The following is a 27,661-nucleotide window of genomic DNA, read 5'->3' as shown; positions in this document are numbered from 1 at the left end:
ATGTTAGGATGGGAGAAGAAGGCTATACTAGAGTCCATATATTCCCCACTATGGTCTCACTATTTTTGAGTTTTAGATTACTTGTTCTTTGTATGGAAAGTGACCCCACAGAGATTGAGTCATTTTTGAATTACCTCCAGGGTGCATCGACCTTCCTGAGGTTTAGACACACTAAGAACATAGACAGCATAAAATATCAGGACATTCATCGTAGAATATTGAATGAAACTTATACAACTGCAATCTATAGAAAGGACACACTCTAATGGTTTTCTGCACTTTAACAGTGGGCATCCAGGTTACTGTAAAAGGAACCTGGTGAAGGAACAATTCATCCGTGTGGCTAGTATGAATTCTAATGAAATTTTGTTCAAAGAAGAACTGGACAAAATGACATCCATGTTCGTGGAGAGGGGTTACCCACAGGAATTGTTAAGAACACTCAGGGCAGAAGTGGTGAGAAACAGAGACATCAGATACCGATGTATACTGGGAAAGCTGGATTTACTAGAGAGTATAGGACAGAATAAAAAAGGCTGACATTAAGAGTTTTCAAAATGTTATGGTAATCAAGTTCAATGAGGGGAACAGGGATGTAAAGAATATAATTCTAGGGAAATGGGCCATTCTAAAAGCTGATGAAGAGTTGTTCCAGCATGTAGGAGAAACACCCACATTTACATACAAGGTTGATAAGAGCATCAGACAAGTGTTAGAGAGGGATCCTAAACCCCATAAATTTGGAACAACCAAATGTGGTAGATGTAGTTACTGCCACCACGTATTTAACAAAGGGGAAATTGTTCTGAACAACAGTTTCAACAATAAAATTACTTTCTCTAGAGGAGACTGCAATATAAGTGGTGTGGTGTACTTTAGCCCCCTGTGACCCTTGTTGTTCATTTTATGTGTGAAAAATGGAGAGGAAACTTTCCAAAAGAATTTATGAACACCTATATGACACAAGGAAATGCAATAAGAACAATGAGTTGTACAAACACACCTTCTATGTGAGGGCCATAAGTAGTTTCTTTTGGGAATCTTAGAAGTAGTTCCAGTAGAAGCTAGAGGGGGAGCTTGGGAAATGAAAACAAACTACAAGGAAATACTATGGCAATTTAGATTAGATGCAATGCACAAACCAGATTTAAACGAATATGTCACAATTAATTATGTACTTAAAATGAGAGCTGTTAATCTGTAATATTTTTTTACTTATTTTGCTTATTTTAATAGAGTATATGCATTTAAAATAGAATTTTAAACAGAATTTTTGTGTAAGAGACACGTGTTGAAATGTGGGTATATTTATGTATGTTTGGTCACAAATAATATAGGAAGATTTTGTTTTTTATTAGGTTTTTACCATACTTTTATCATACTGGTTACATTTCAGACAGTGACTTTGTATTCACTGATGGTAATGATCGACACTAAAGGGTTAAGGAACTGGCATGAGGATGCAATGTGATTGGGTGATGTATGTTTTAAGTTGTATATAAGTCATGAGATTTTATATGGCATCAGATTCTGATGAAGTCCTTGAGGGGATGAAAGCGCTTAACTTGTTTTTCTAATAAATAGTTGGAACATGCTCTTGACCTGGACAGCGTGTGGTTCATCATGGATACTGGTACTTTACTGCACGGACTGCACACAAAAGTGGTACATTAAACATTCTCTCAGCCCCCCACCCAAATGTAATTTGCCCCTTCCCTTTTCTAAAGATCACACTCCCATTTCTTTTATCTCTTTTATATTATTCAGTACTTCAAATACAGTTGATTTAGAGCTTAATTTCTATTCTCTAGTAATTGCTTTTTCTGGCAGTCAATATTATTAAACTTAATAAGGCCTTACTATGTCTAGGCAATTGAGAGTCTGTGTTCCAGCTGAAAAGAAGCATTGGCATTTTTATTTTTTGAATCAGAAAGATTGCCTTAGATATGGTTCTGAGTAACATAATGTTGAAACTGTGATATACTGTAGTGTGGTCATACATCTAGTGTGTCTGAATCACCCATGTGTTGCTACTTTCAGTGCTGATTTACACAGTGCTGTGTTGTCTATAAATATCAGCCAATATCTGATCCACTTGTTACAAAAATAGACTTTATTGACAAAAGTGTGTTCTAGTAAAAAGTTCCATGGAAGATACAAATTCCTTCATACTGTAATAAATCTACCTTTTTTAATAATTACTCCTAGTACTATGTAATATGAAAACCGTGAATACAGGTTTAATATAATTTTGACATGTCCTTCCATATTTTCATTTTGAAATGAATACAGGTGTAAATAAATTATATATTTATGGCAAGTTAGCAAATATTAAAGTCCCAATATTGTTATTTATGTTATCTAGCTACATATTCAGGAAATCTCTTCACGCTTTTCAGACAAAAAAATGATTCCCTCTATGACACTAAGAAATGTTTACGTTTCTTTATCACTCCCACACAAAGACAAAATGGTCTGTACAAGGCTGATAAACTCTGATTTCCTGTTTAACGGCCCAACCAAGCTACAAGTAACCATTTCCATACTGAATGGATTGTGGCCAGTTCTTCTTCCAGAAGCCACGTAGTTATAACTCCAGCTAATAGATTTAGCACCCAGTGTCATTTTTTCAAGAAACAGACATACCCCCTTGTTATTCTGTCGTGTCAGTTCTCACACCTCAAGCATTTTCTGCACAGTTCTTGAAACATAGGATCTGTCTATTTCTTTTTCCCTAAGTAACATAAATGGTTCATATAGCCAATTATCTCTGGCTTACCTCAGAAATTAATATGTAAGGGAAAGGAATAGAGATATGATCTGGAAGTGATGAAAAAATAAACTTTTCTGGCCACCTTCCTTACCGGGGTCTTATATTGAAACTAAACTGAGTACCAGCAGAAAGAGTAGAAACACATATCCACCCTTAACTACTTTAAAGTGGAAATAAAAAGAGCCACATCAAATACTTATTCTTCCTTCTTTTTATTTGTTCCTGTCCTGGGATTGCCTAGTCAAAATCCTCTGCAGCTAATTCTTGAATATTTCAACTCTGTTTACCCCAAAACTGGGACAGTTTTAATCTCTAGCAGATCAACCCCAACCCATTTTATCATGCTCTTAACACGATTAGTTCTTTGCAACTAACATGGTCACCCTCCTCATTCCTCCTGATATATCACAAATGTATAACAAAGCTAGCTGTATTTCTGCATCCCTCACACTCTTCTGTCTCCCCTAAATAGATTAACGTCAAGAGTGCACAGCAGTGGGGGTTTAGGAAGATTCCCTTACACCCATTGTTGCATGATCACAGAGGTAATCCAGAGCACTCGAGTGAAATCTGGTATCCCATCTGTGACCCAGAGGGTGACAGGACTGACAAACCGAATACAGGACATTAGTCCAGATAAAATCACTTTAGCTAGCAGATCTAGTCGACTCTCTCTCTGATAACCTGCTTATGGGAGGAATAAAGACACCTTGTTGAAGTTTTCAGTAGTTTAGTCAGTTAAGTAGGTAGATGAACAAGTGTTCTTCTTCTGACATTTTTCTTAGTATTGTACAGCATTATCACTAGCTTACACACTAACAGTTGTCTATGACAAATGTGCACTTTTGCAATTATGACTATACTGACAGCTGATTTGTGTGGTGCATTTTGTGATGTGCTGAGAAGGCAGTACTGTACAGTGAACAATCTAGATTTGTTATGCATTTGCTACTATTCGTAAAGTACTAAAAATATAATAATGTATACTGAACAACCTAGAATTATGTGTATATTTTGATATGCATGTACAATGAATTAGCTGAAGGCCCAGTTCATGGCTAAAGAAGGCTCTTGGAACAGTTCATTAACTCAGTAAATAAACAACTCGGTCATAAGTAAGCCATATAATCTTTCTGCTTTTCCCGGTTAGGGGTCGCCACAGCGGAACTCCGGTCTGCTGATAATTGGCAGTGGATTTTTATGGTGCCGAGTTGCCAGCCCAACACCCAACCTTCAAAGAAGGCACACCCATTCACGCACACACCTACCTGCATGTTTTTTAAATTTCACTCGACCACAGGGAGGACATGCAGACTCCACACATGCCTTGAATTGCAATTATTTGTGCATATGTAATCTCTTTGAATGCCATGAATTGTTCCTCTGGCTTGAGTAATGGCTGAAAAGGATCTTTGGACAGGTTATTTAACTTGCTAACAAATGCATAAATAAAACCCTGTCAGAGTAACACTAGGCCAGGAAATCACAAAAAAGTCTGACTAAGCTATAGTACTTTTGTGTTTAAATTGCATTCCACCATATGTATAATATGGTGATATGCACGCACGCACACACACACACACACACACACACACACACACACACACACACACACACACACACACACACACACACACGCACACATTCTGACATCCGGACAGTCTCATGCCCACACACACACACACACACACACACACACACACACACACACACACACACACACACACACACACACACACACACACACACACACACACACATATTTATGGGTGTCATTTAGTTTATCTAAAACTCATTTTACCTAAATGTGACTGAATGAAAAAGTGATCTAATAAATATTTCATCTTATCCTAGCCTACACTATGTATATGTACTTATAACACTGATTATGAGACAAGCTTATAATTTTATGATCTCTTGGAGTTAATGCAGGTGTTTGCAGGTTAGTAATCGAGTGAGGGCTAGGTAAGATGATAGATTAGTCTTGTGCATGTTTACTGCTGCATGTAGTGAGTATCTGGGTGTCTTGTGTAGTGGTAGTGTTATGGAAAGTTTTTTTCATAGATAAGGTTTAGGGTTTGGGGCAGGAATAGGGCTAGAGTTAGCATGCAGTACTAAGGTACTGCCCACCTTACTAATGCATGCTAACCCTAACCCTAAATCCTGCACCTTACCTTAGACAAATCTTTATAGAAAAATCTTTATATAATACTACCACTATTCAGACAAATGATGTCCCTTACCTAAAATAAATAAATAAAAAAGAAATCTTATTTGTGTTGTGATGGTGTTAGATTGACTGATTATGTTGTACATGTTTGTATGCATGTGAATTTAACTCCCTTTGACATGCTTTAATTATTTACAGATGGTGTTAACAGAGGAAAGGAAGAACGATTCCCACATGAACAAGAAATTAAGTTCTTTGCTAAGGTATTTAATTATTGAAGTGGTAGGACACATACTTAAATGCCTTCCAATGGGCTGAGTTTTATTTTCATTTTATTTTGCACAGTACAGTTTCATGCATGTATCCTTAATGACAGTACTGTTTTTGCTGGTTATCTTCAATGTCAACTGCCACCCTGTATAACTAGATGAAGTGCTTTTGTTTACAAGTTATTTTTTTATTAGTAGTTTTTCAGTCTGTTGAAATGCCTTATATGTTTAGAACACCTGGTTCAGCTTTTGCTGTTAAATTATTTTAGTATTCAAATAAAGGATCCATTCATTTAAGGAACTCAGATTAGGGAAACACAATTCCATGTTTATTAAAATAGTTATTATTGTCTAAAAATTATTAGATGAACTACTTACATTTAAAACTCCAAGTAATCCTGTTTCAGTATGATATAAATGCTGATGTCATGTGCTATTTGAATATCTGTCTTTCTTTCTTACTTTCTTTCCTTCTTTCCTTTGCCTGACTCTCTTCTTAATGTACTATTTCTATGCACTTTTTCATCTTCTGCCTGCCAGTCATCAAGCAACCCCCTATCAGGTTTGAACCCATTCATCCCCCGGAGATGATGTGCTCCCCGCAGTTCTTCTAGCTTGAGAGGTGCCAAGAACTACCATCATCCGTACAAATGTTGGGATGTTTGGTGATCTTGCCCACATCCCAGCAAAAAGAGTATATTTTTGAATTAATGGTCTAACCACTCCCCTTAGGTGGTGGCATGAGCTCCTACATCACCAGAGGGACAACCTGTGCTGCTCTATTAGTTTGTGTGTGTGCCTTCTTAAGTGTGGTAGGGGCTACTGTCACTGTCTGTGTTGGATATAATCTTGTTATCATTGCACTACTCCCACTCCTATTACATCAGTTCTGCCCTCTGGCAGGGATTGTGACAGAAGTGATGTCCTGGTCAAGCCGGGACCACCCTCTCATCCCTACCATGAGTATGCTCACCCTCCCAGCCTATGCTATTAAGTGCAGAAGGTACTGATAGACTTTAAGTTGCCTGGGCCCTAGCTGAGACTTTATCACTCACTCTATAAAGTGCAGATATGATGCTGATGATGCTTCTTCTAGGACAGCTGCATCATGGCCTGTGATGAGACAGTATTTGTGGTTACGTTAACAGTTCTCCCTGATGATTTCAAGACAAAGTTCCTGGATTTTCTGTTAGATAACCAAAATCTCTTTGCACCAGTCCTTCTTCCATGTCCAAGGTCTTTAATGGTTTATCCTTGAATTAAACCTTTCATCATGTTCCCCTCTCCACAGAATGACAGTGAAAGGATTCTTCACACCTTGGATTTACATAGACAGCTCAGATTTTACCTAGACAAAACTAAAGATATCAGGAAATCTGAGCAGCCTCTTGATTCCTTTCATGACAGGAAATTTGGCTTGACTCTGTCTAAGCAAATCATTTCCTCCTGGATTTCTAAGGCCGTTTATTTTTGCTATTCTTTTCATAGCAAGTAGCTGTCTTAAGCTGTCTGTGCTCATGCTACCAGGGCTGTGGCTGTCTCTGGTGTTTTCTTCAAGGGTATGGATACTAAATCCATTTTAGAAGCTGCTTCTTGGTCGTCTCTACATACCTTTACTAAATATTACAATTTGGATGTCATTTCTAGAGCCAGAGTGGGTTTCACCAGGGCCATCTTACATAGGTTTTTGGAAGGCTGCTCTGTGTCTTCCTCTTTCCATCTTCTCCAGTAGCTTTTGTACTTTCCCATGAATAACGAATACTGCCACAGTGATAAGGAAGTATGTTGTACAGTTGTGTAAGATCTTATCATAACAGTAGATGTCCACTGTTATATTATTCTATCCCTCCATCCTTCCATCTGTTTTATTTTCTTTCTTTCTTTCTTTCTTTCTTCCCTTCCTGGATGCACTTGCTTAACCTTTTCCTCTTAGTTTTCTATGGTTCTTCTGGAGTAATTTGTGTCTAAGGATTAGGAGCTCATACTTCACTTACACACTTTACTCCTTGAACATAGGACATATGTCTGATAAATGGGGCCTAGAAGGAGATAAAGCTTTGATATATTGACTAGATGTTCAGCTGTCCTTAGCAAGATATCCCATCAGTAAAGAATATTGCAACAGTGACAAGTTGGACATCTACTGTTATGGTAAGATCTTGCACAACTGTATTTTCCTCGGTTCTTCCTTACTCCAGTCACAAAAAGATGAAAACTTCCAGACAGCCTTTGCCTCTTCTGCAAACTGCTACTTTGCTTAAGCTGCAGATGGGTGAACCTGCAGTAGCCATTTCAGGTTCCACAGACCACTCATCTTTTTTCTTACTTGCCTCTGGTGTAGTCCCTTCAGCACCCATGAGCTGGGGTTAGATGCACCTTCTGTAGCTGTCAGAGTGTTATTATTGGACATGGGAGAACTACTCATATTGGTCCAGGAGGAAAGAGCAGGAAATCTTCTCTGCCTAGCTGAACTAAGATGTCTGCTCCCTGGGGTGATTCCCTAACATGAGTTGGTCAGCATATGTGGATATATCTGTCAAAAAGAAGCAGAAAATTAAACTTTTATCTTCTTCTTTCACTGTTACTTTAGATAGGGAAGAATTATTGGGCTTAGTTCACTGCTTAGTTCAGGCTCCTAACCCTTCTCATTCTGGATCTGCTAGTAAGATTAAAAGGAATTCTTCAGTTTCTGAAGATTTCCAGTATGATGAACAGGGGATAGATTTTGAGGGAACAAGTTTTGTCATTTCTCATCAGGTAACTGATTTTGACCCTGAGGAGAGTATTTCTTCTGATTTTCTTTTGGAAGAATTTTCTTTTTCTGAAACTATATCTAGGCTGAACCTATTTTTTTAGTAGGATCAAAATGATGTTCAGATTTCTTTGAAAAAATGTTGATTACATCTGTTATTTCCTCAGCTACTGCTGTTTCTCCTGCTATTCCAGCTTTGGAGATGCTATTATTACAGTCTACAACATGCCTGACAGCCAGCCTGCAGCCCCTAAGAAAACAGATTTTCTAAAGTTGCCCAGTCTTACAAATATTTATTTCTAATCCCAGATCTGATCATGCAGTTCTTTTCTTGATATATACTTCTGCAGCTAAACATTTCGTAAATGCTAATGGCTCCATATTGAAATGTCAACACTCAAAATGTCGACTGACAACAAACTGGAAAAAAACAGACCAAAACTACGGTAAAAGAGTGAATCTTGAAGATCACTCTTCTCCTTTAGACTTCTTTTTTTTGCAGGTGGGCAAGCCCCCTGTGCTGCACACTCCTTGAACTTACATATACATATATATAAATATATATATATATATATATATATATATATATATATATATATATATATACACATATTCATGCCAGGTGTCTACTGTCAACAGTGGGCCATCATAACTGCCCAGCAGGTGCTGTCTAAAGTCTGTGTGCAGGAAGAACAGGAAAATCTTCCTCTCCCTAGCATACCAAGCTGGACTTTTCCATTCCCCATTTCCTGAAATAGTCATGGTAACTCAGTCTTGTCCAATCAAGAAGTAAAAATCATAGCCTTGTGTGAATAGATGAGCATTTTGTGAATCATGTTATGGCTCTAGGATATGATTGTAGCTCTGCAACTGTAAAGCTTTGAAACAGAGGAATTTCAATAAAACTTCTGTAGTTGTAGAGAATGTAGGCACTGTAGATGTGAGAAGATCCTCTCCTCCTTAAACCTTAGTAGCTCCTCACCTGGTTCCATAACTACCTATCAGGATGTCAGCAGGCTGTACTGTAGCAACACCACCTTTCCAGTCTCCTGCCAGTTACCTTAGAGGTCCCACAAGGCTCCATCCTTGGACCTCTACTTTTCTCCCTCTTTATCAATCAACTCCACACCTCCACTCTTCATGCCTCTGTGATACAGTATGCAGATGACTCTAATATGCACAGCCTCCTCCCTACAAGACCTTTACAACATAACCCAAGATTCATTTCTTGTCAGTAGAAACATGGCTCACTAAGTCCCAACTCATTCTAAACCCCAGTAAAACAAAGCTCCTTCTCTTTTATCCCTCAAGAACTCCCTCTACTTACCTAACTATCAACTTACAGTCCAAAAATAAAACTAGCATCACCCCAGTAACACATACTAAACTGCTAGGGGTTGAAATTGACAACCATCTGAAATTTGATACACATATTGCCCAAACTATTAAATAGGTTCACAAAAAATTAGGCCTTCTTTATATAAACAAACAATTTTTAACTAGATCCACAAAAGCTACCATCACCTGTACACACCTCCTGTCAACCCTCCTATATGCCTCCCTTGTACTAACCAACCTTCATACGAACTGATCTTACCAAGTTAAAATAATGTCACAATAAAATTGCCAAGTTTGCTACTGATGCCACACACAGGTCACATCACTGTACTGCTCTTAAACAACTAAATTGGCTAGAACTCCCTCAACCACTACACTATAAACAATTAACCTTTGCCGACAAAATCCTGCAACAACCGGATAAAATCCCTGCTATCAAAAATCTTATACAAACATACACTACTTCTGGAGCCCTCTGTTCCAGTGATAAACTCTTTTTAGAAACCACCAAAGCTGATAATTCAGCTATGGAATCTCTCTCAAATGTCATTCCTAAAATATGAAATAAACTTCCTAGTTCTGTTTTCTCTAAGTGTACATGTGATGCCCCTGCACTGGCCCAATAATCAAGGAGCCTCAATCCTCACCGCTAGAACCAGTGAGGGACATACACATTGGGAGGATGACAAGTACATGCACAGTAAAGCACAGTTTCCCTTAAGAGCACACAGAGATCACAGTCAGTCTGAGGCTGGTTTCTCCCTCTCTCCAGATCCCCAGTAAGACTCCTCACTGGCACAGCTATAGGGTTAAGATCTCAGCCAAGCAGGCAAGCCAAAACCTCCAGCATCCTCTCTGTCCAACCAGTGCCTTGTGTCCTTGCCCAAGTATCTGACACACACTGAGACTTGATTTATACACACACACACACACATACAAACACACACACACACACACACACACACACACACACACACACACACACACACACACACACACACACACACACACACACACACACATGCATTATATCAGGACTAGATGTGGCTGGGATGAATGCAGGATATGAATGTTTTGAGCAGCCATAATAAGTTTCTACCAAGTACAATGAAGTGTTACTGATATGACATTCCTTTGCAAAGGAGAATGCATGTGAGATTGAGACAGATGTGTGAACCATAGAGTGCAGACCATCTATACATAAGTTTCTGGCTGAGATTAAGGATTTTTTGGTGTCACTCACCTACCAGGGGCAGAAGTGACTTATACCTGGAGTTGGTTTGGATGAGGAAACTAGGCTGGCAGTGACCACATATGCATCAGTAGGAGAGGCACTAGATTAACAATGTCAGTTATTGTAAACTGTAACTGCATGCTCAATGTAAAGGACTGACCAAGGGCCACTTGCCTATCTGTCCTTCCAGTTACCTCAGGTGTGCAGCTGTAATAAGCTGAATGACATGATGCATCTAACAGTGTATGCTTTAGCGATATATTCATGTCTGTCACTGTGCATGCTGTAGGAGGTTATAGAGGCACACATGTGGGCTGACAGCGGTGTCATGTGTGTTCATGCTTTCACATATTCCATTGGTGGAAGGCCTAACTCAAAAAGACAACACAGGGCTGACTTCAACTTTCCACTGCTACACTTACAAACAAAAAAAGTGGCAGAAAGACATGTCTTACAAGTTTTAAAGAAGTTCCTTCTTCAGAGGGATATTTAGTTTACATCTGTTTTCTGTTTGTCAGTGATAAAGAGTTTACTGGAATTCAAAGACATTATACCTTCCAGTTGTAACATCATCTGTAATGACCATATAAATAAGAAAGATGGTCGTATTGCTTTGGTATTCTCCAACAACTACCACATTCTCTTTACAAGAAACCAATACCAAAATTCAATTCAGAAGAGCTTTTTGTTACTTTCCTGAAAATAAACAAATATAAACAAATATGTATTACTGTCCTTAACATTTCTCCTGGTAACAAAACAGCTACACTGGAAGATATCCTTCCTGCACTGGATGTCCATAACAATTCCACAAGAAATAAATACTACTGGGTGATGTCAGTATCAATTAGTTGGACATAACCTCTAACTCGCCTGATGACTTTCCATGTGATTACCTTAAAGTAGCAGCCAATAGCATTACATATCCTATCTCAATCCTTAGGAATCCCATGTTCCCTCTCTCAGGAAAAAAAAATCACACATTATCCCTCTACATAACGGAGGTAATTCAATAGATATCACTAACTTTAGACCTATAGCAGTCTTATCCCCCCTCTCCAAAATACTTGAAAAATGTATTATTCAAAAACTATTTCTAAACTATTTCCTGCAGGAAGAACTCTCATCTCCTACAGAACACACTTTCTGTTCCTCCCATAGTACTAACACTGCACTTCTAACCTTTATAAATGCTATCAACAAAACTAAAGTGATGGCAAATTAGTCTCTTCCTTATTTCTAGACTTGTCTAAAACCTTCAACACAGTTTGTCACAGCAAACTTTTACTTCAAATATTCTCACTAGGTCACCATTTTGTGGTTCAAAATCTACTTCTCCAATAGGTATCAGTCAGTGAAATGACACTCCACCCTGTCTCCATACCCTCCCAGTCACTACCTATGTAGCTCAAGGCTCTAACCTTGATCCCCTCCTTTTTAATATTCTCACCTACACCTTCCAAACATTCACACAACAGGCTTCCCTAATACAGTATACAGTTGACTCCACACTCATATGGACATCAAGCAACCTAGTCCATCTCCAAAAGATTACTCAGGAAGTTTTAACAGCCACTGAAAATATGTGGCTTTTTAACTCAAAACTCATACTCAACCCCAGAAAAAACAAACTACTACTTGTTTCACTCAAATCCCTGTATCATGAAAAAACATAATTTAAAATCCTCTCTCTTAATAATACAGACATTGAAGTAACTTCTCATAGCAGATTATAAAGGAGGGTAATGGATGATAATCTTAAATTTAACCTGCATATACACAATTGCATAAAACCCATCAAAACTAGGAGTGCTTTATAGAGCCAAAAACTTTCTCACCAAAGCAATTAAAGCTACACTTGCTACAACTTGCCTTTTCTCCTCACTGCTTTATGGCACTGTCATCCTTACTAACCTCCAAGCATCATGAAGAGCAAAATTTGCACAATGCTGTAATAAAGTGGCTACATTTGCAGCAAATATCACTTCCAGAACCCACCACTGTATAGCAAAGCCTGAATTGGTTACAGATACCTTAACAACTTACAAGCTATAAAATTTTCCAGCAGCTGTCTGCTTGCCCAGCACTGAATACCATTCTACAAAACTATGTCCCTAGTTAATCATTACAATCTAATGGCCAAAAACTCCCGTCTGTACCATTCTAAAAGACTTCTTAGCCAAATTCTGTCACTGTTCTTGTTCAACCCCAGGACAGGCTATATCCCTAAATATGAGCAAGTACCTATTCATACCTCATACCTCCTTACTCCCCCTTCTATACTCACTTTCTTACTTCAATCAATTTCTTTCTCAAATCTCTGTTTAAATAGGCCACAACGCTGTTATTTTTTCTGTCACATAATATTGCAATTCCTGTTTGTATTATACTAACTTACCTTTAATTTCCCTAAACTGGCTAATATTTCTCTAAATATTAAATAATTTTCTTATGAGTTGTATCTGTTCTTAACCATTGTTTTCATATTATGTCTAATTTGGTATAATTATTTAAACTGTAGATGTTTTGTATTTTTTCAAAGACTGTAAAATTATTGTTCTTAAAATGTTTTTGTAATACTTTGGAGATTTTCTCCCCAGGCCTCCACTGAAAATGGTTACATACCTAGTTGGACTTTCCTGGTAATCAAATGTCAATAAATAAATAAAAGAATTTGAAATCCAGTAAAATGATTCATGCTTTTAACCTTTTTTTGTTTGTGACTAATAACACGAGTCACGTAAAGCTCTGTGTACTATGAAGAATTATGTTTGGGTCTCACCAGTCATAACCCTTATTATGTGTTATCAAGTTGGATGTGAACATTTATTTGTTGAACTTCGCTATCAAGGTGAATTTTTTGGCATTTGTGTCTCAAACACATAATAAATTGCTTATGATTAGAGAACCAATTATAATTCTATGTATGCTGAAGAAATGTAATAAAATGAAATAAATTCAAATGAGTTCTGTTGCCCTACTTAAGCACACGTTGCTTCATATGTGATGGATGCTCCTGGCGGCTAGAAAATTATATGATGGTGAGAGTAAATAGTTCTACACACAGGTTCTACATCACTTTTATCTAGTATGTAATGGGTCGCAGCAGTCTAAATGTATCTCCTGTGTTCTTTGTTTTGTAGGTTGTTGTCCCGTTGATTGATCAATACTTCAAGAATCACCGTCTTTACTTTCTGTCAATTGCAAGTCGGCCTCTTATCAGTGGAGGGCATGCATCTAACAAAGAGAAAGAAATGGTGACAAGGTAATGCTGTAGCATTGCTTTCTTGAATTTGCTACGTTTTCTTACCAAAAGGTGAAAAGTAACTGAACCAGATAAATGTTCAGCCATGCCATTGTTTTCAGATTGTATGGCTACTTGACCATTTAGTTTGAATGTCCTGCAGTGAAACTCCTAACTGACAAAAACAGATGGCCTTCAGGTGCCTAAACATGTTGCATTAAACACTGTACTTAACTCTGTTCAGTAAGTTATTGTAATTAATATAGATTTTATTCAGTCAGATAGTAGAAAAGATTTTTATGTCTGCATATCAGTGCATTCTGAGTTTTTATTCGCCATAGTAGGTAAAACTGTTGCTCATTTTAATTGTTTTATTGCATTAACTGTATTCTGGTATACTACATTGATACAGTGGTTCTATTTGATGTCTAACAATGCTTAGTTTCTGGTTTGTTTCTCAACAGGAATGCCTTCTGTGAGGAACTGGCATGTCCTGATTGTGTCCATTTGAACATTTTCTGCAGGCTTAGGTTTCCTCCCACATCCCAAAGACATGCTGATAGCTAAACTTGTGAGTCTCTGATTTGCTTGTAGATGTCTGAGTGCCTCTTGCTTCTTGACCCCAGACAGATCTGTTTTCCCCTCCTAAGATTCTGCTTGAAGGAATCTCCCTGGCTCCTAGATCTGAAACCAAATATGATTTTTAACTGCCGAGGAACCCTCACCTGGATTTTACCATCCTGAAACTAACTGCATGGTTTCTCCAGTTCCATTGATGCACAAGATACTTCCCTTTCTTGTAACAGCTTCTCAGAAATCATCTACATGTAATGCATATCATAGTAAGTGAAAACTTTGCCATATGGGTAGAATCTCATAAGATTGGACCCTTTTCAGCCTCAGTGGCAGATGTCTTATGTTTCCTTTCTTCCATGTTTTTAGCTAGATGCAGTTTCTCCACTACCAAAGCACAGTTGACAGCCATTTCATTCTTCCACATTGAGTACTAGGACTCTTCATTAACATCTCATGTGTTATGTAAAGCCTTTCTTAAATGGACATTCTTCTGTTTGAGGCTTCATGTAAAGTATCCAGATCCTTCTTATGACTTAAATTTTGTCTTGGAAACTGTTCAGACCTCCATTTGAGCCTGCAGGTTCTGCGGACCTAAAGTTCATATCGCGGAATACCATAATGTTAGTGGCCATCAATGCAGCCATGAGGGTTTCAATACTCCAGACTTTATATTCTGTTCCTCCATACATCGTATTCCTTAAGGATACGCTTACTCTTAGAACCATTCTTTTTCTTCTGAAGTTAGCTTCTGAGACCAATTGTTCACTGGTAATACATCTGCCAGTGTTCTTTGCAAATTATACAAACAAGGCATTTATCCTGCATACACTGGATGTATACAGGCAGCTTCATTTCAACCTTCATAGGATGGCTTCCATCAGAAAATATGAGCAGTTATTTGCATCCTTTGTGCACAACAAATTAGGCAAAAGAGTTTCTAAGATTTCCCTGTTCAGGTGGTTGTCAGACTGAATTTCCTTTATCTACACTTGACAACAGAAATCCTTGCCCATCAAGGCTAAAGCTCATTCCCACTAGAGACATTCCAGTCTTAGCAGCCTTTTTCAGAGCTTTGACTTTGGAAGAAATGTGTCAAGCTGCCACTTGGTCTCCAACTCATACTTTGTCAAGCACTACAAATTAGACTGTATGTCCGGAGCCAGAGCTTCCTTTGTTGCTTGCATCCTGAAGGGTTTCCTATCTTAGTCATCCCAGGATTCTAGATTCTGGGGATTCTGACCCATATGTCAGATTGGGTAGACTGCATGTATAAGTTATGAATGTTATGTACTTCTGTAAGGCTTGATCCTTTCATTACAGTCTGTCCAATATGACAACCCGCTCTCCTTTTCCCTGCAATTTTGTGGATCTAATGACTTTAATTCTGAGTCAAGAGTAGTACAAATGCACTTACCTATAGGTGCTGAACTTGATCTGAATTAGTCAGGGAGGAGCAGGGCATAATGAGTAAAAATTAGTACAGGCTTGAGGCTAGAGCATTAAATCTTCCAGATCGGCTCTGAGCTGGGGCTTGATGACCCAAATGTTTTATTGGATTAATCGGAGTAAAAGGATCTATCATTATGGTAAGTACATCATTTTCATGTATGGTGGATAGAATTCCAGATTAACTACCCAGATACATTTTGATTGGTTTCACCACTGAATCTTTTTCTCTGTTACTGGCATTTGTTTTTCTCTGACCCTTGCTTCCTCTGCATTTGCAGATGTTTTCTGTACTCTTTAGATGTACCAGTCCTGGATAGCAGACGTTTCTTTGATATCTTGGCCATATTATTACACAAATCTCTCAAGAAGGGTCACTAAGTGTGAAAAACTTAACATACCTCTCAGCTTCTTAGAACAAGAAATCTGGACACAGCCAAAAGTAATGGGAGGAAAAAAGCCCAAAATAGGGACAGGTTTTAAACATTGCTCTTATTAGAGAGTTGATAAAATGACAGGTTTTTGCATTAGCATACATGTTCTGGAGGATATGAAGTCTAAAACTTAAATGCATGCCATTATTTAATTACTTCAGCCCCTGATAATTTGCCAGAAAACCCCTGCAATGCCACCAGTGCTGGCTTCGCTTCATTAAGAATTGCCTTAGTGGTAGCTACTGTGTTGTGTTCTAGCTAACAAATAAAGGAATAATATACATTAACTGCCAGTAGTGAAACTGTAATTTAGTTTGGCTCGGGATAGCTATGCATTAAATCCAGCTGGGCTCAGGATAGCTATGTATTACATGTTGTCAGCATTAAATCCAACTGGGATCTTTGAACAATAACAGCACCAAACCCACAAACATTTTATAATGTTAAAATATTGAATTTTATGGCCTAAATGACTGTCAAGCTGTGAAGTACCTTCTGACAGAGCTTGTTGAGTCTTGTGATCAGCAGTCCCTGAATATCGAGACACCAGACGTGCTGCCAGACCATGACTTCAGTCACAGTCATAGGTTCATAGGTATTTACTAGGCTAATGACCACAAGGGCCTTTTTAAACATAGCCATGCATCCCAAATCTCTGGTAAGTTCTGGTACCCTTGATAAGTGTAAGCAGGGTACTGGGAGATAAAACATTTAAAAGCAGGGGCCTGGGAGATGAACCATTTACAGGCTGCCTGTGTCCACTAGAGAAGTAGGTGGCAAACCAGCTCCCCATTCAATTGTCCAAGTTACACTTGAATTGGGTGAGGGGGAACTCTGCTTTACATGGATTGGGAGCCGATTTCTGAGAAGGGGTGGTCTCTGGGATGCAGATTTATCTCTTCAGCAGGTCCAGTTTATATCACAGGCAAGGTTTAAGTCTTTAGAACAGGTAATTATAGTGCTGTTGTGGTATCTGACACTGTCTTGTATGCTAGGCATTGATCTCCCCTCAACAGCCTGTAGGAAACAGAATATAGGGATAGGGCCTTGAGGCAGTCTGCATAGGACATGTTACTTACACCCTGTATTATTTTAGTGAAGAACCTCTGTGGATGTTCTGGTTGCTGGATATGCCTGGTTAGGTACATACCAAATGGGGCATTGTACTCAGTGATAGCTCTGATGAATGTCAAATACAGTGGAACAATGGCTTCATCGGACCTAGATGCCACACCTTTGTTTATAAGTTACACAACACAGAATGTTTTCCTCAGTACTGTAGACATGATGATCAAAGGCTAGATTACTGTCTATGTGTGTCCCCAAGTTCCTAATTATTGGATCATCTCTTAGCAGTGTTTTTTTTTTCAAAATGTTAGTTACCACTGGTTGATCACTTTCCAAAAGATACAATTATGCATTTCTTGGCATTTAGTTTTAGTCTATGGCTCTGACACAAGTTATTTGTCTGTGTCAGCCCTTCTTTGAGAACATTTGTGTTGGTGGGGAATTGAATGACAGCTCATAATTTCCAATAATCTGTAAATTTAGCCAGCCAGAGGCCATTGACATTGGCCTTGACTTCAGAGAAGTAAATGCCAAAAAGGAGGGGCCCCAGGACTGATCCCTGAGTGACTCCTGTTGTGACTCGCCTATTTGTAGAGGTGGACTCCCAATTCTAACTTCTTGGGTCCTGTCTGTGAGCCAGCCAGATATCCACTGGGTGACATAAGGGTTTGTTTCTAACCTTTTGAGTTTGTCAGCAATGCCTGAGTGGTGTATTGTGTCAAATGCCTTGGTCAGGTCAAAGTAGGCAGTGTGAACCATTTTGACCTCATCCATTGCTTTGGTGACCTTCTCAAAAAAGTCCACCAGGTTGAGTAGGCATGACCTGCCCTTGACAAAACTAAATTTTGTTGGGTCTGGTGTCTGGAGGTTTCTAATGTCATTATTGATCATTCCCATCATAATTTTTTCAATGGCTTTGCATATGAGACTAGTGAGACTTATGGGTCTGTAGTTTCCAAAGTCTGTAGATGGCTCACCATTGTGCAGACGGATGACTATGGTTGAAGATGGCCGAGTGTTGCCCTCAGGGCTGTCATGGCATTCACTGTTGGCCCTCTGCTATATCCTCATTAGCTATTACTTCCTAATGTGCCATTCCCCGTACCTTGTTCATTGTCCAACCCTCCCCCTCACTAGCTAGCTACTCCCTATGTCCATCCACTGTCATCCCCATTTTTGTGGTTATACTGAACCTGTCTGCGTGGGGTGTTTTTTAATGTTTTTCTGCTTCTGCTGCCATACTTTCTTTCTCTGTTTCTTCCACAACCATTCCTTGCTGCTCTCCCAACCTAGCCTTCTTTATGTATTGAAAATGTGTGTCTCTTTGTCTCATAAAAAGTACCCTTCCTCCCCTTGCCTGGTATACCGTATGATTACCCATGTGTGTTTTCCTTCACTCAGTATTCTTCAACATTCCTACTTTCTTATATCTTCCTTCCCTCCCCATTTATATGATGCCCACAGAGATACATCACTAAAAGGATACAAAGCCTAAATTGCATGTCCTACATGGACTGACTCAATAAAGCCCTCTCACTATTCTTTGTAGCCTACAGACTTCTAAGAGATAACCTGTGTCTGGCATACAAGGCATCCTCCAGCCCAGTACTTATGGATTTACTGCTGCTCATCAGCAAGTCAGATGGCATCAGAAACACCCAGTCTAGAGATCTAAACCTCTTTTATAATATCAACAGAACAGTTTGGAAGGACAGGTGTATCTCACTCTGGAATAGAATCCCAGTCCACATTAAACAAAGCTCATCCCTGTCCATATTCAAGTATAAGTTGTGTTTCTGGGAATCTTTTGTCTGATATCTTTGTCTTTAGAAGCTGAATCTTGTTTTGCTCTGTTGTACTGCTTGGAGGGGGGGTTGAACCCCAACTGAAAGAAAAGAGGAGGAGGTAGAATCAGAAAATTTACCCCGGGGCTGCACCGTGTGCTACAAAAGGACTGCACCCTGTGCTACAAAAGGACAGATGCAGCTCCTAAATCCTTTATCCAATGTATGAGTCCCCTTCAAATTATCTGTGGTATGATCCCAGTTATAGTCATTAGGGATAATATATAGATGTGATGTTGTCATTTTATTCATTCCTGAACTGATGGGTTTTCCATCTTCTTCTCTCAGATGCTTGGATACAACTCTTGAGCTCTTCCCTTTACCCATAATGCACCACCAACCTAACATCCCTGAGACCTCTTTTGCCAGCATATAGCTTCAGATGCAGATCCATCTTCTCTTGAGCTAACAAATGATTTCCACTCAAACTAGTGAATTTTCCTTAATGTAATTCTTAATTCACACTATCTTTTGAGGATTCTCACTTGCCTCCCTTACTTTCTAGAAGTTTTCTTGGATTCTAACCCTCAGGGTTTACTTTTTTTTCTACTGAGCCTCTGGTATTACTTCGATTGCTATTGTTGGTGTTTTTGCCTTTCCTTCCTCTGCCCCATCTACTTGGAAAAGGGTGTTTCATTATGCCATCATTGGTACTTTGCGAAAAAAAAAAAAACAAAAAAAAACTTATTTTCTGGAAAAAGATTAGTATCTCTGTCCATTATGACAGACAATCCTATAGGATTCAAAATGTGCATTTCCTGTGGGCATAAGATTCCCATTTCTGATGCTCACAGGGAATGTGTCTATTGCTTGGGCACTGCCCACTTGGATACTGACTGTTTTATTTCTGCTGGTTTCAACATCAGAGCACTTAGCAATAGAAGGAATAAATAATGTAGGGTTTTCTTCCTTCTACCTCCTCCTCTTTTCTTTCAGTTGGGGTTCAACCCCCCCTCCAAGAAGTCCAACAGAGCAAAACAAGATTCAGCTTCTAAAGACAAGGATATCAGACAAAAGGTTTCTAGACCCATCTCTGACTTCAGCTGCAACCTCCGGGCCACCATGAAAAATTTAAAAAAGTCATATCTGACTCCCTTGGATCCTATTTCCTTGAAAGCAAAATCTCCTCAAATTCGGTCACCCTGATACTCACCAGAGCCGATAAGTACTCGACTTCCTTCTCCCTTTCTACTGGAGACTCCACCGAAGCAATCTAGGCCACCATCTATCAGCTCATCACTTTGGTCCTCCAGGAGCTTGTCTTAGGTTGAGGTGGATAGGATGATTAACACTTTTCCTAGAGCTCAGATCCAAATGGGGTAATTCTGTCTCCATCTCCCATCAGACCTGTGAGCCTGCCCATCACTGACTCTCACTTAATTTCTCCTTCACCAATCCATCCTGCAGTTTGGGAGACCTTGGATCTGAGATTCCTGGGGGTATCCTTGTTGGATCCAAAGACAGGTCACTCTTCAACTCCAACTGCTTCTCTGACCTATCTGGCTCTGATTCTGTTGGAGCAGGAGGACTCTTGGAGTATTGGCACCAGCTCTGGGGGGCTAGAATTGACTCTAAAGTTATCAGAGCCATCCTCACCTCTAGGCACTTCAGTGATGGACATCTTGGGTCCAACTCCATCCTTGGGAGGAGTGCCTGGGGTGGGATTCAGGGGTCATTGCCATAGGGGACATTTGCTTCAGTGCTGTCAGCTTTGGTCTCCCCCAGGCCCTCTGCCTCTGATATTGTGGAGAAGAACTTCTCTTTGCACCCCTCGGATCCAATTACTCTACCACCTTTGAGTCTTAGTTCTGAGCCTCATACTTTTATTCCACTGGGACAGCCAACCCATTCAATTCTCCAGTCAGTCACTCAGGACTTCCTTGTCACTTCCAATACCTCACCAGACCATCCCACTGATGAATTCCCTTGAAAGAGAATGTTTAAAAGGAGATTCTTAGATTCCCCTCAGGAATCTCTCACTGAGGACACTGACTTCAATGAAGGAGAAGAAACCCAAGATCTCCACCTGAAGAAATTTCATTTGGACACATACTTGAACTTATAAAACAAAACCCCACCCCATCCTAGGAGGAGTCATTGCTCCTGGCGGCTCTGACCTTGCTATGTCTTGGGTGACTTCCCCACTGATGACCTAATAGAACTTGTCTCACTCCATGCATGTAAGGAACCCTATACAGTGGTGCCTATCTCCAAGCTCCCAGATAAAATTTTAGCCCCCTCCCAAAAGAATAGAGCATTCTGAAGCAAGGGGCTCCTGGTAGATGCCATGGATGGGACAGCAGCCACTAAGAAAGAGCTCACAGAACAGAGGTCATTTGTTCATCCCCCTAACAGGGAGTCTAGGGCTTTGGACAGATTTGATAAGCATGTTTATGGTTCAGCAACCTTGGCTCTTCAGTCATTGAATTATCTGGCATACGTCACAAGGTTGCAAAGAGATTTGGCTGAAGAGCTTTCCAATTCTCTTTCCAGGTCCATGTCTGTGGAGGACCAAAACAAGATCTCTTCATAGCTGGCAGCCATCCATTCAATATCAAATGCATCCATGAGGTTGATATCCCATGCTACAGAGGGTACCTCACGACTGTTGGATTCAGACATAGCCATCAGGAGACATGCATGGATGCACCTATGTGATTTTGTGGAGCCCTTCAAGTCTTCATTCATCAGTGCTCCTGTTGAGGGATCTTCTTTATTCGGCCCAAAGGGAAAGGAAACACTCTCCAGACATGAGTAAGATGGAAAGACTTTGTCTGTCATTGGGATCCATTTTTCTACTCTTCAGATATCCTTTTCATGAAATCATTAAGGAGGCAGAAAGATGTGGTTCAGCAAGTCTCAGAGTCATTTCCAAGACTCACAAGGTGATAATTCTCCCAAAGGCAGAGGAGGGTACTTGAATGGAGGTTGCTACCCCTGTAGCAGAGGTGGCCCACAGAACCAGGGTTTCCAGAACTCTTTTTTAGACAACCCCTGCCAGTACACCTGAAAGGTTGCCCAGCTGCTGCTCTCTGAAGGCAGTTAGGGAGGGGGGGATGTCTCTTTAACCTGAAGCCTGGACATCCATCATGAAAGATTCCTGGGTGCAGAGAATTATATACAGAGTTATTTTCTACCATTTTCCCAAACCCTCCTCCAAAACTGAAAAGAATCCCTGATGTTCCACTCCAATCAGAGGGAGGCAGCAGCCTTAAAAATAGAAAAGCTGCCTGGAAAGAGTCATCCAAAAGGTCCCCCAACCAGATAGGATTTGGAACATATTCAGGATTCTTTTTAGTACCAAATAAGTCAGGGAACTTAAGACCCATTCTGAATCTCAGCAAATTAAAGCAATATGTGAAGTATTCATGGTTCTGAATGGTCATGGTTTAGTCTATATTGCCACTGCTGTAAAAGAATGATTGGATGTGCTCATCAGATCTTCAAGACATGTACTATCATGTCAAAATGAACAGATGCTCCAGAAGATGCCTGCACCTCTGGCTGGGAGTCAGTCATTATCAGTTCAGGGCACTGCCCCTGGGACTCACCACAGCCCCCAGGGTGTTCATCAAATGCTTGATGGTGGTAGCAGCTCACCTGAGACTGCTTGGATTTAGAGTGTTTCTATATCTAGACAGCTCACTCCTAACTGCCCCAATCAGGCAACTACTTCTACAAGCAAGGGACTATTTGCTCCAGTTGTGTCTTCGCCTAGGCATCACAGTCAACTACAACAAATGACAACTCACATTTATGCAGAGTCTGGAATTCATAGGTGATTGTCTAAACACTGTCAATGAAGTTGCATCTCTTCCTCCAACAGGAATTCAGAAACTCAGATCCTAGGTCAAGGAAGTAATCTTTCATCATTCTCATCCAGCATGACTAATCTTGCAAACCTTTGGGTCCATGGCAACAACAATCACTCTGGTTCCTTTAGCCAAGTTCCATATGCGAATTCTGCAATGGACTGTCTCAGTCCAGTGGTCTGTTCTTCAATAGCCCTTGTTCGCCCCAGTCAAGATCACCTAATCTTGCAAGAAATATCTTCTTTTGTGGCTTCACTCAGATGAAGTTTCTCAAGGCCATCCATTTGTTCTTCCCTTGCCCACAGCCACAGTGACCACAGACACCTCCCATCTTGGGAGGGGCACTATGTGGGAAGGACACTCCAAAGGTACATGGTCCTCATAAGAGGCCAAAGTGCATATCAATGTCCTGGAAATGAGAGCAGTCCTCCTACCATTTCAGGCCTTTTAAGACATTCTCTCTCTTTAATTTCTCTAGGTCTTTTGGGTTTCTAATACCATAATGGGAATGGACCCCATTCCTAAGTCAAAGTACGATTAAAGTTCATGAAATTAGTATTGTTTCACTGTTTGATGTCAGCCAGTAGTGCTCGTCACAGCACTTGCAATGTGCCCAGTAATGACTCCTCCTGCAATTCTTATGGGGTTACATAGATTGATAACATATCTAAATACAATTGTCGATTCATTTTTATAAGACACATTGCTCCTACTACTCTTGGAACTGTCCGAGTATCTTTCTTACACATTGCTCTCTTTCTGCCTGCAGATCCTGATATTTTATGACTTTGTGTCTTTCTGTACGCAGGACACTGTAGTCACTGGGTGTAGCAATTTCAATGATCAATGCTACTTTTGTCTTCTTTTCTTGGACCACTATATCTGGTTTTCTAGCATCTCTCTTTTGAACTGCTGGTAATGGGTGATCCCATGTGATATAAACTTCATCATTCTCTATGATGCCTTGTGGCTCATGTTTCCAGTGTTTTTCAGCCACTTCAATGCCATAATGTTCATAGGTTCATATTTTCACAATCCTCAGTGCAACACGCCTGCCACATTGTTATGCCTTTCAGTATACAGCCCTTCTGCCATTAGTATGTCACAACCAGCAACAAGGTGTGCGACTGTTTCCAATTTGGTTTTACAAAACCTACATTTGTCTGTTTCTCCCACATATTCAATGGACTTTGTAAACCAGCATGTGCATAGCCCACTATCTTGGGCTGCCAATATTAACCTTTCATCTCTTGCTTTAAATTTGCCTCTCCTTAACCATTTCTGCATTCGTTCCTGATCAACATGAGGTTTTTCCAGAAGTTTCCTATACTTGCAACTATATTTATGCTTTTTCCACATTTCTTACCTTCTCATCTGGTCCTTCACCTTATATTCTTTCTTTTGTTGTTTTGACACATTCAGTTGCTGCTTGATTTTTATCTACTGGTTTGATTTCCATTCCTGCTTGACGCTGATATTCTTCTGCTAAATTAAGCAGAGAAGTCATCTTAGATTTATTCTCCTTGTGTTTCAAAACACTCACTACGTTTGGGTCTTGTTAGGTCAGCAGATATGTGTGGAGTCCCATGATTGTAGATCTATACATGTAATCAGTTTCAAGGAGGCCCATCCCCCCATTGGAATGGGGAATATATAGTCTTAGTATGCACTGATTTTATAAATCATTTGGTGAGCATGCAGCATCCTTCTTGTTTTTCTCTCTAATTGATCCAACACATTTTGAGGCCAGTCAATCACTCCAAAACTGTAAGTTAGGACAGGAAGAACAAATTGATTTATAGCTTGGATTTTGTTCTTAGATGTCAACACTGTTTTCAGAATTAATTTAAGTCTTCTAAAGTATTCCTCATTAAGTTTTATTCACATTTGTTCATGTTTTATTGTTGATCCTAAATCAATTCCCAAATATTTATACACTCCCGCTTTCTCAAGTTCTTTTATATCACATTCTTGTCCCAAACTGATGTTTTCCTAGTGATGCAGTTTTCCTGTTTTAAATGTTGCTTTTACACACTTATCAAGACCAAATTACATTTTTATATCATCTGAAAAAGTTTTGACAACTTGCAGCTGTGCTTTCAATTCCTCATCTGATGAGCTATATAGTTTTAAATCATCGGCAAAGAGAAGATGATAAGTCTTTACACTTTGTTGTTTTCTAGGAGCCAAGTTATAGCCATATGTTAAGTAAACAGCTTAATGGGTTAATGGCAAGGCAGAATAGCAACGGTGACAGAGAGCCACCCTGAAATATCCTCCTTTGAATTGTTATCCCTGGGCTAATAATCTATCCTTTATCATGGCTTAATTGCAAAGTGGTCTGCAACTGTTTCATGGTCACTGCAATGTAGTCAATCAGTGTAGGGTGTATCTTATACATTTTTAAGCACTCTTTTATCCATGAATATGGGATACTATGAAATGCTTTTTTATAGTCAGTCCATGCCATACTTAAATTCTTCCCCTTTTTCCAGTTTTCCAGTATGACTTTAACAACAAATGATCCTTTGTTCCATATGACTTTCTTTTATTGCCCTTTTGTTCTGCTGCCATAATTGAGTTTTCTTCTAAATGACTATAAACTCTGTTAGCATCAATTCCCGTGTATAGTTTATATGTCGTCGGAAGGCAAGTTATTGGTCTATAATTTTTAGGGTAGCTTGCAAGTTCACTCTTAAGTAGGAGCATTGTTTTGCCTGTTATTAGCCAAGATGTCTGTTTGGGGTGTACATATAAATAGTGCTTACTCATGGCTAAATCTTCATGCAAAGATGTTAATACTACTAACCAAAAGTTAGGAACTGCATCTGGGCCTGGTGATTTCCAATTAGAGGCTTTTCTTAACTTAATTTTAATCTCTCTGGCTGTTACTTCATCCCATTTCATATTCTGTACCTTTAAACTTTTTATTCTTTCTTTTATTTCTTCTATCCATTTAGCATCTTTGTTATGTTCCACAGGATATTCACTGACACTTCTCCAAAATGTATCTATTTCCTCTTTTTTTGGGCGGTCTTTCAATTCCTTTTACTTTGTTTCCCAATTCTCTATAAAACTTTTTTAAGTCATCAATAAATTGCTTATTTTGCACTTTTCCTTTATGTTTTTCTGCCTGTGCTGAAATTTTTAGTTTGTTATTTGCGATAGTGCATGATAGATCCTGGTCTGTTCTAATATTGCGCATTGCTTTTTTAGTATTTTTCTTGATCTATTCCCTCTTCTATAGTCTTCTAACAGTGACAGTTCTTGTCTTAACTGCTTTATAATTTTCTCTGATACTTCCACAGTGATATTCAGTTCCTCCCCTTCCTTTCCCTCACTACCCAGTGTTCTTGTGGTAGAACTTTATCAGTTATTAATTTAGCTGCACAGTAATATATCCTGTTTACCTCTGTTATGGATCTCTTTGGACAGTCCTAATTACTGCATTCATTTTTTTATCAGACTTCTGACTTTTTCGGGTTTTATTGACCTTCTGCAGTCTACTTCTCTCATTGATCTTGATATATCTGTCCGTGTCTATTAAATCAAGCAACTCTTCTTTTAGCTTATTTTCTTCCAAACTGCGGGCACATCCTTTGTTTTCCATTTCCTGCAGGCATTGTATAGAAAGTTCTATAACATCTTCCTGTGGCACCTTCTTTTCAGTTTCATCCTGTGCCGTCAGTTGCTCTGTCATATGGGAACTCACTGGCCTATCACTCCTCAACATGACAAGTGCAAACTGTCCCTCCCAACGTTTTAGTACTATACCTCTCAGCACTTCTCTTCCCACTGCACTGTCTACCTGAACTCTGGCAAACCTCAGACTCCTATATACTTCATCTTCATCTTCTCTTCCTTACATACGTCCTTCATAGCATCCAATCTCTGAAATATACATAGATCATTGAATGTCCTTTTTCATACATCGACTGCATTTCTGTCGATTAATAAATATTTAATAACTGTTCAAATGTGTAAATTCCAGCAAAATATCTCTCTAATACCTGTTTTTTTTTACTTTTCCCTCCATATTTGTTTTTACTGTATTGTTTAATTAATATACTGTAGAAGTTTATAATTGTTCTCTGGAGCTCTTCTCCCTGAGCCTCCGCTGAAAAGGGGCAATTTGTTGCTCAGTCAGATTACTCCTGGTCAACAAGTGTAAAATAAAAAATAAATAAATAAGCATTGACTGCATCAGAGTTTCCAGATTTTCCTGTTCCTTTCCTTGCTGTCTAACTTCAAGTGAAAGTTTATACTGGTTTCCTGTGGAAGGATCTAAAATATCTTGATATGGTACCTGACCAATTGCTTCCTGTTCCACTGGTTTCCCCTTGATTTGGATATCCATTGCTCTATCCTGTTATAGTGCTTCCTGCATTTGATTTTCTACACTGAATCTTTCACTTTGCAGGTACTCCATAACCTCAGTTTCTATTTCTTTAACTTCTCCATTACTAATCTCCTTTTCTACTTTTCCTCTTTGTATTCTTATTTTTTGTATTGTAAAGTTTTCCATGTCCCGATTCATTTGCCTGTATTTCTCTTTAAATATCTTTGGTGCTGCTCTTTTTGTATTGGTTAGTTTTGCTTTCTCCTTTGCATAAATATTACACCATATTAAATCTCTTTTTTTTCCCCATGTCCATATTTCTTCTTTAGATGTCTCCTGATCTTCCTGTTTTTCCTTACTTT

The 27,661-nt window shown here is 39.2% G+C and overlaps 1 protein-coding gene across 1 annotated transcript in view; it reads left to right on the top strand.

Moving 5' to 3' along the window:
• RYR2 (ryanodine receptor 2) overlaps nt 1-27,661 on the top strand; it is a 6,224,161-nt gene that overhangs the window by 3,969,872 nt on the left and 2,226,628 nt on the right. The window contains exons 61-62 of the mRNA XM_044059048.1: nt 5,142-5,206; nt 13,680-13,801. Coding sequence (XP_043914983.1) covers nt 5,142-5,206; nt 13,680-13,801 — 187 coding nt within the window. The remainder of the gene's footprint in view (nt 1-5,141; nt 5,207-13,679; nt 13,802-27,661) is intronic.

This window comes from Protopterus annectens, chromosome 1.part2 (assembly GCF_019279795.1).
Source record: "Protopterus annectens isolate FY-2018-M chromosome 1.part2, PAN1.0, whole genome shotgun sequence".
Taxonomy (NCBI): Eukaryota; Metazoa; Chordata; order Ceratodontiformes; family Protopteridae; genus Protopterus; species Protopterus annectens.
This window is presented reverse-complemented; position numbering and strand designations above follow the sequence as displayed.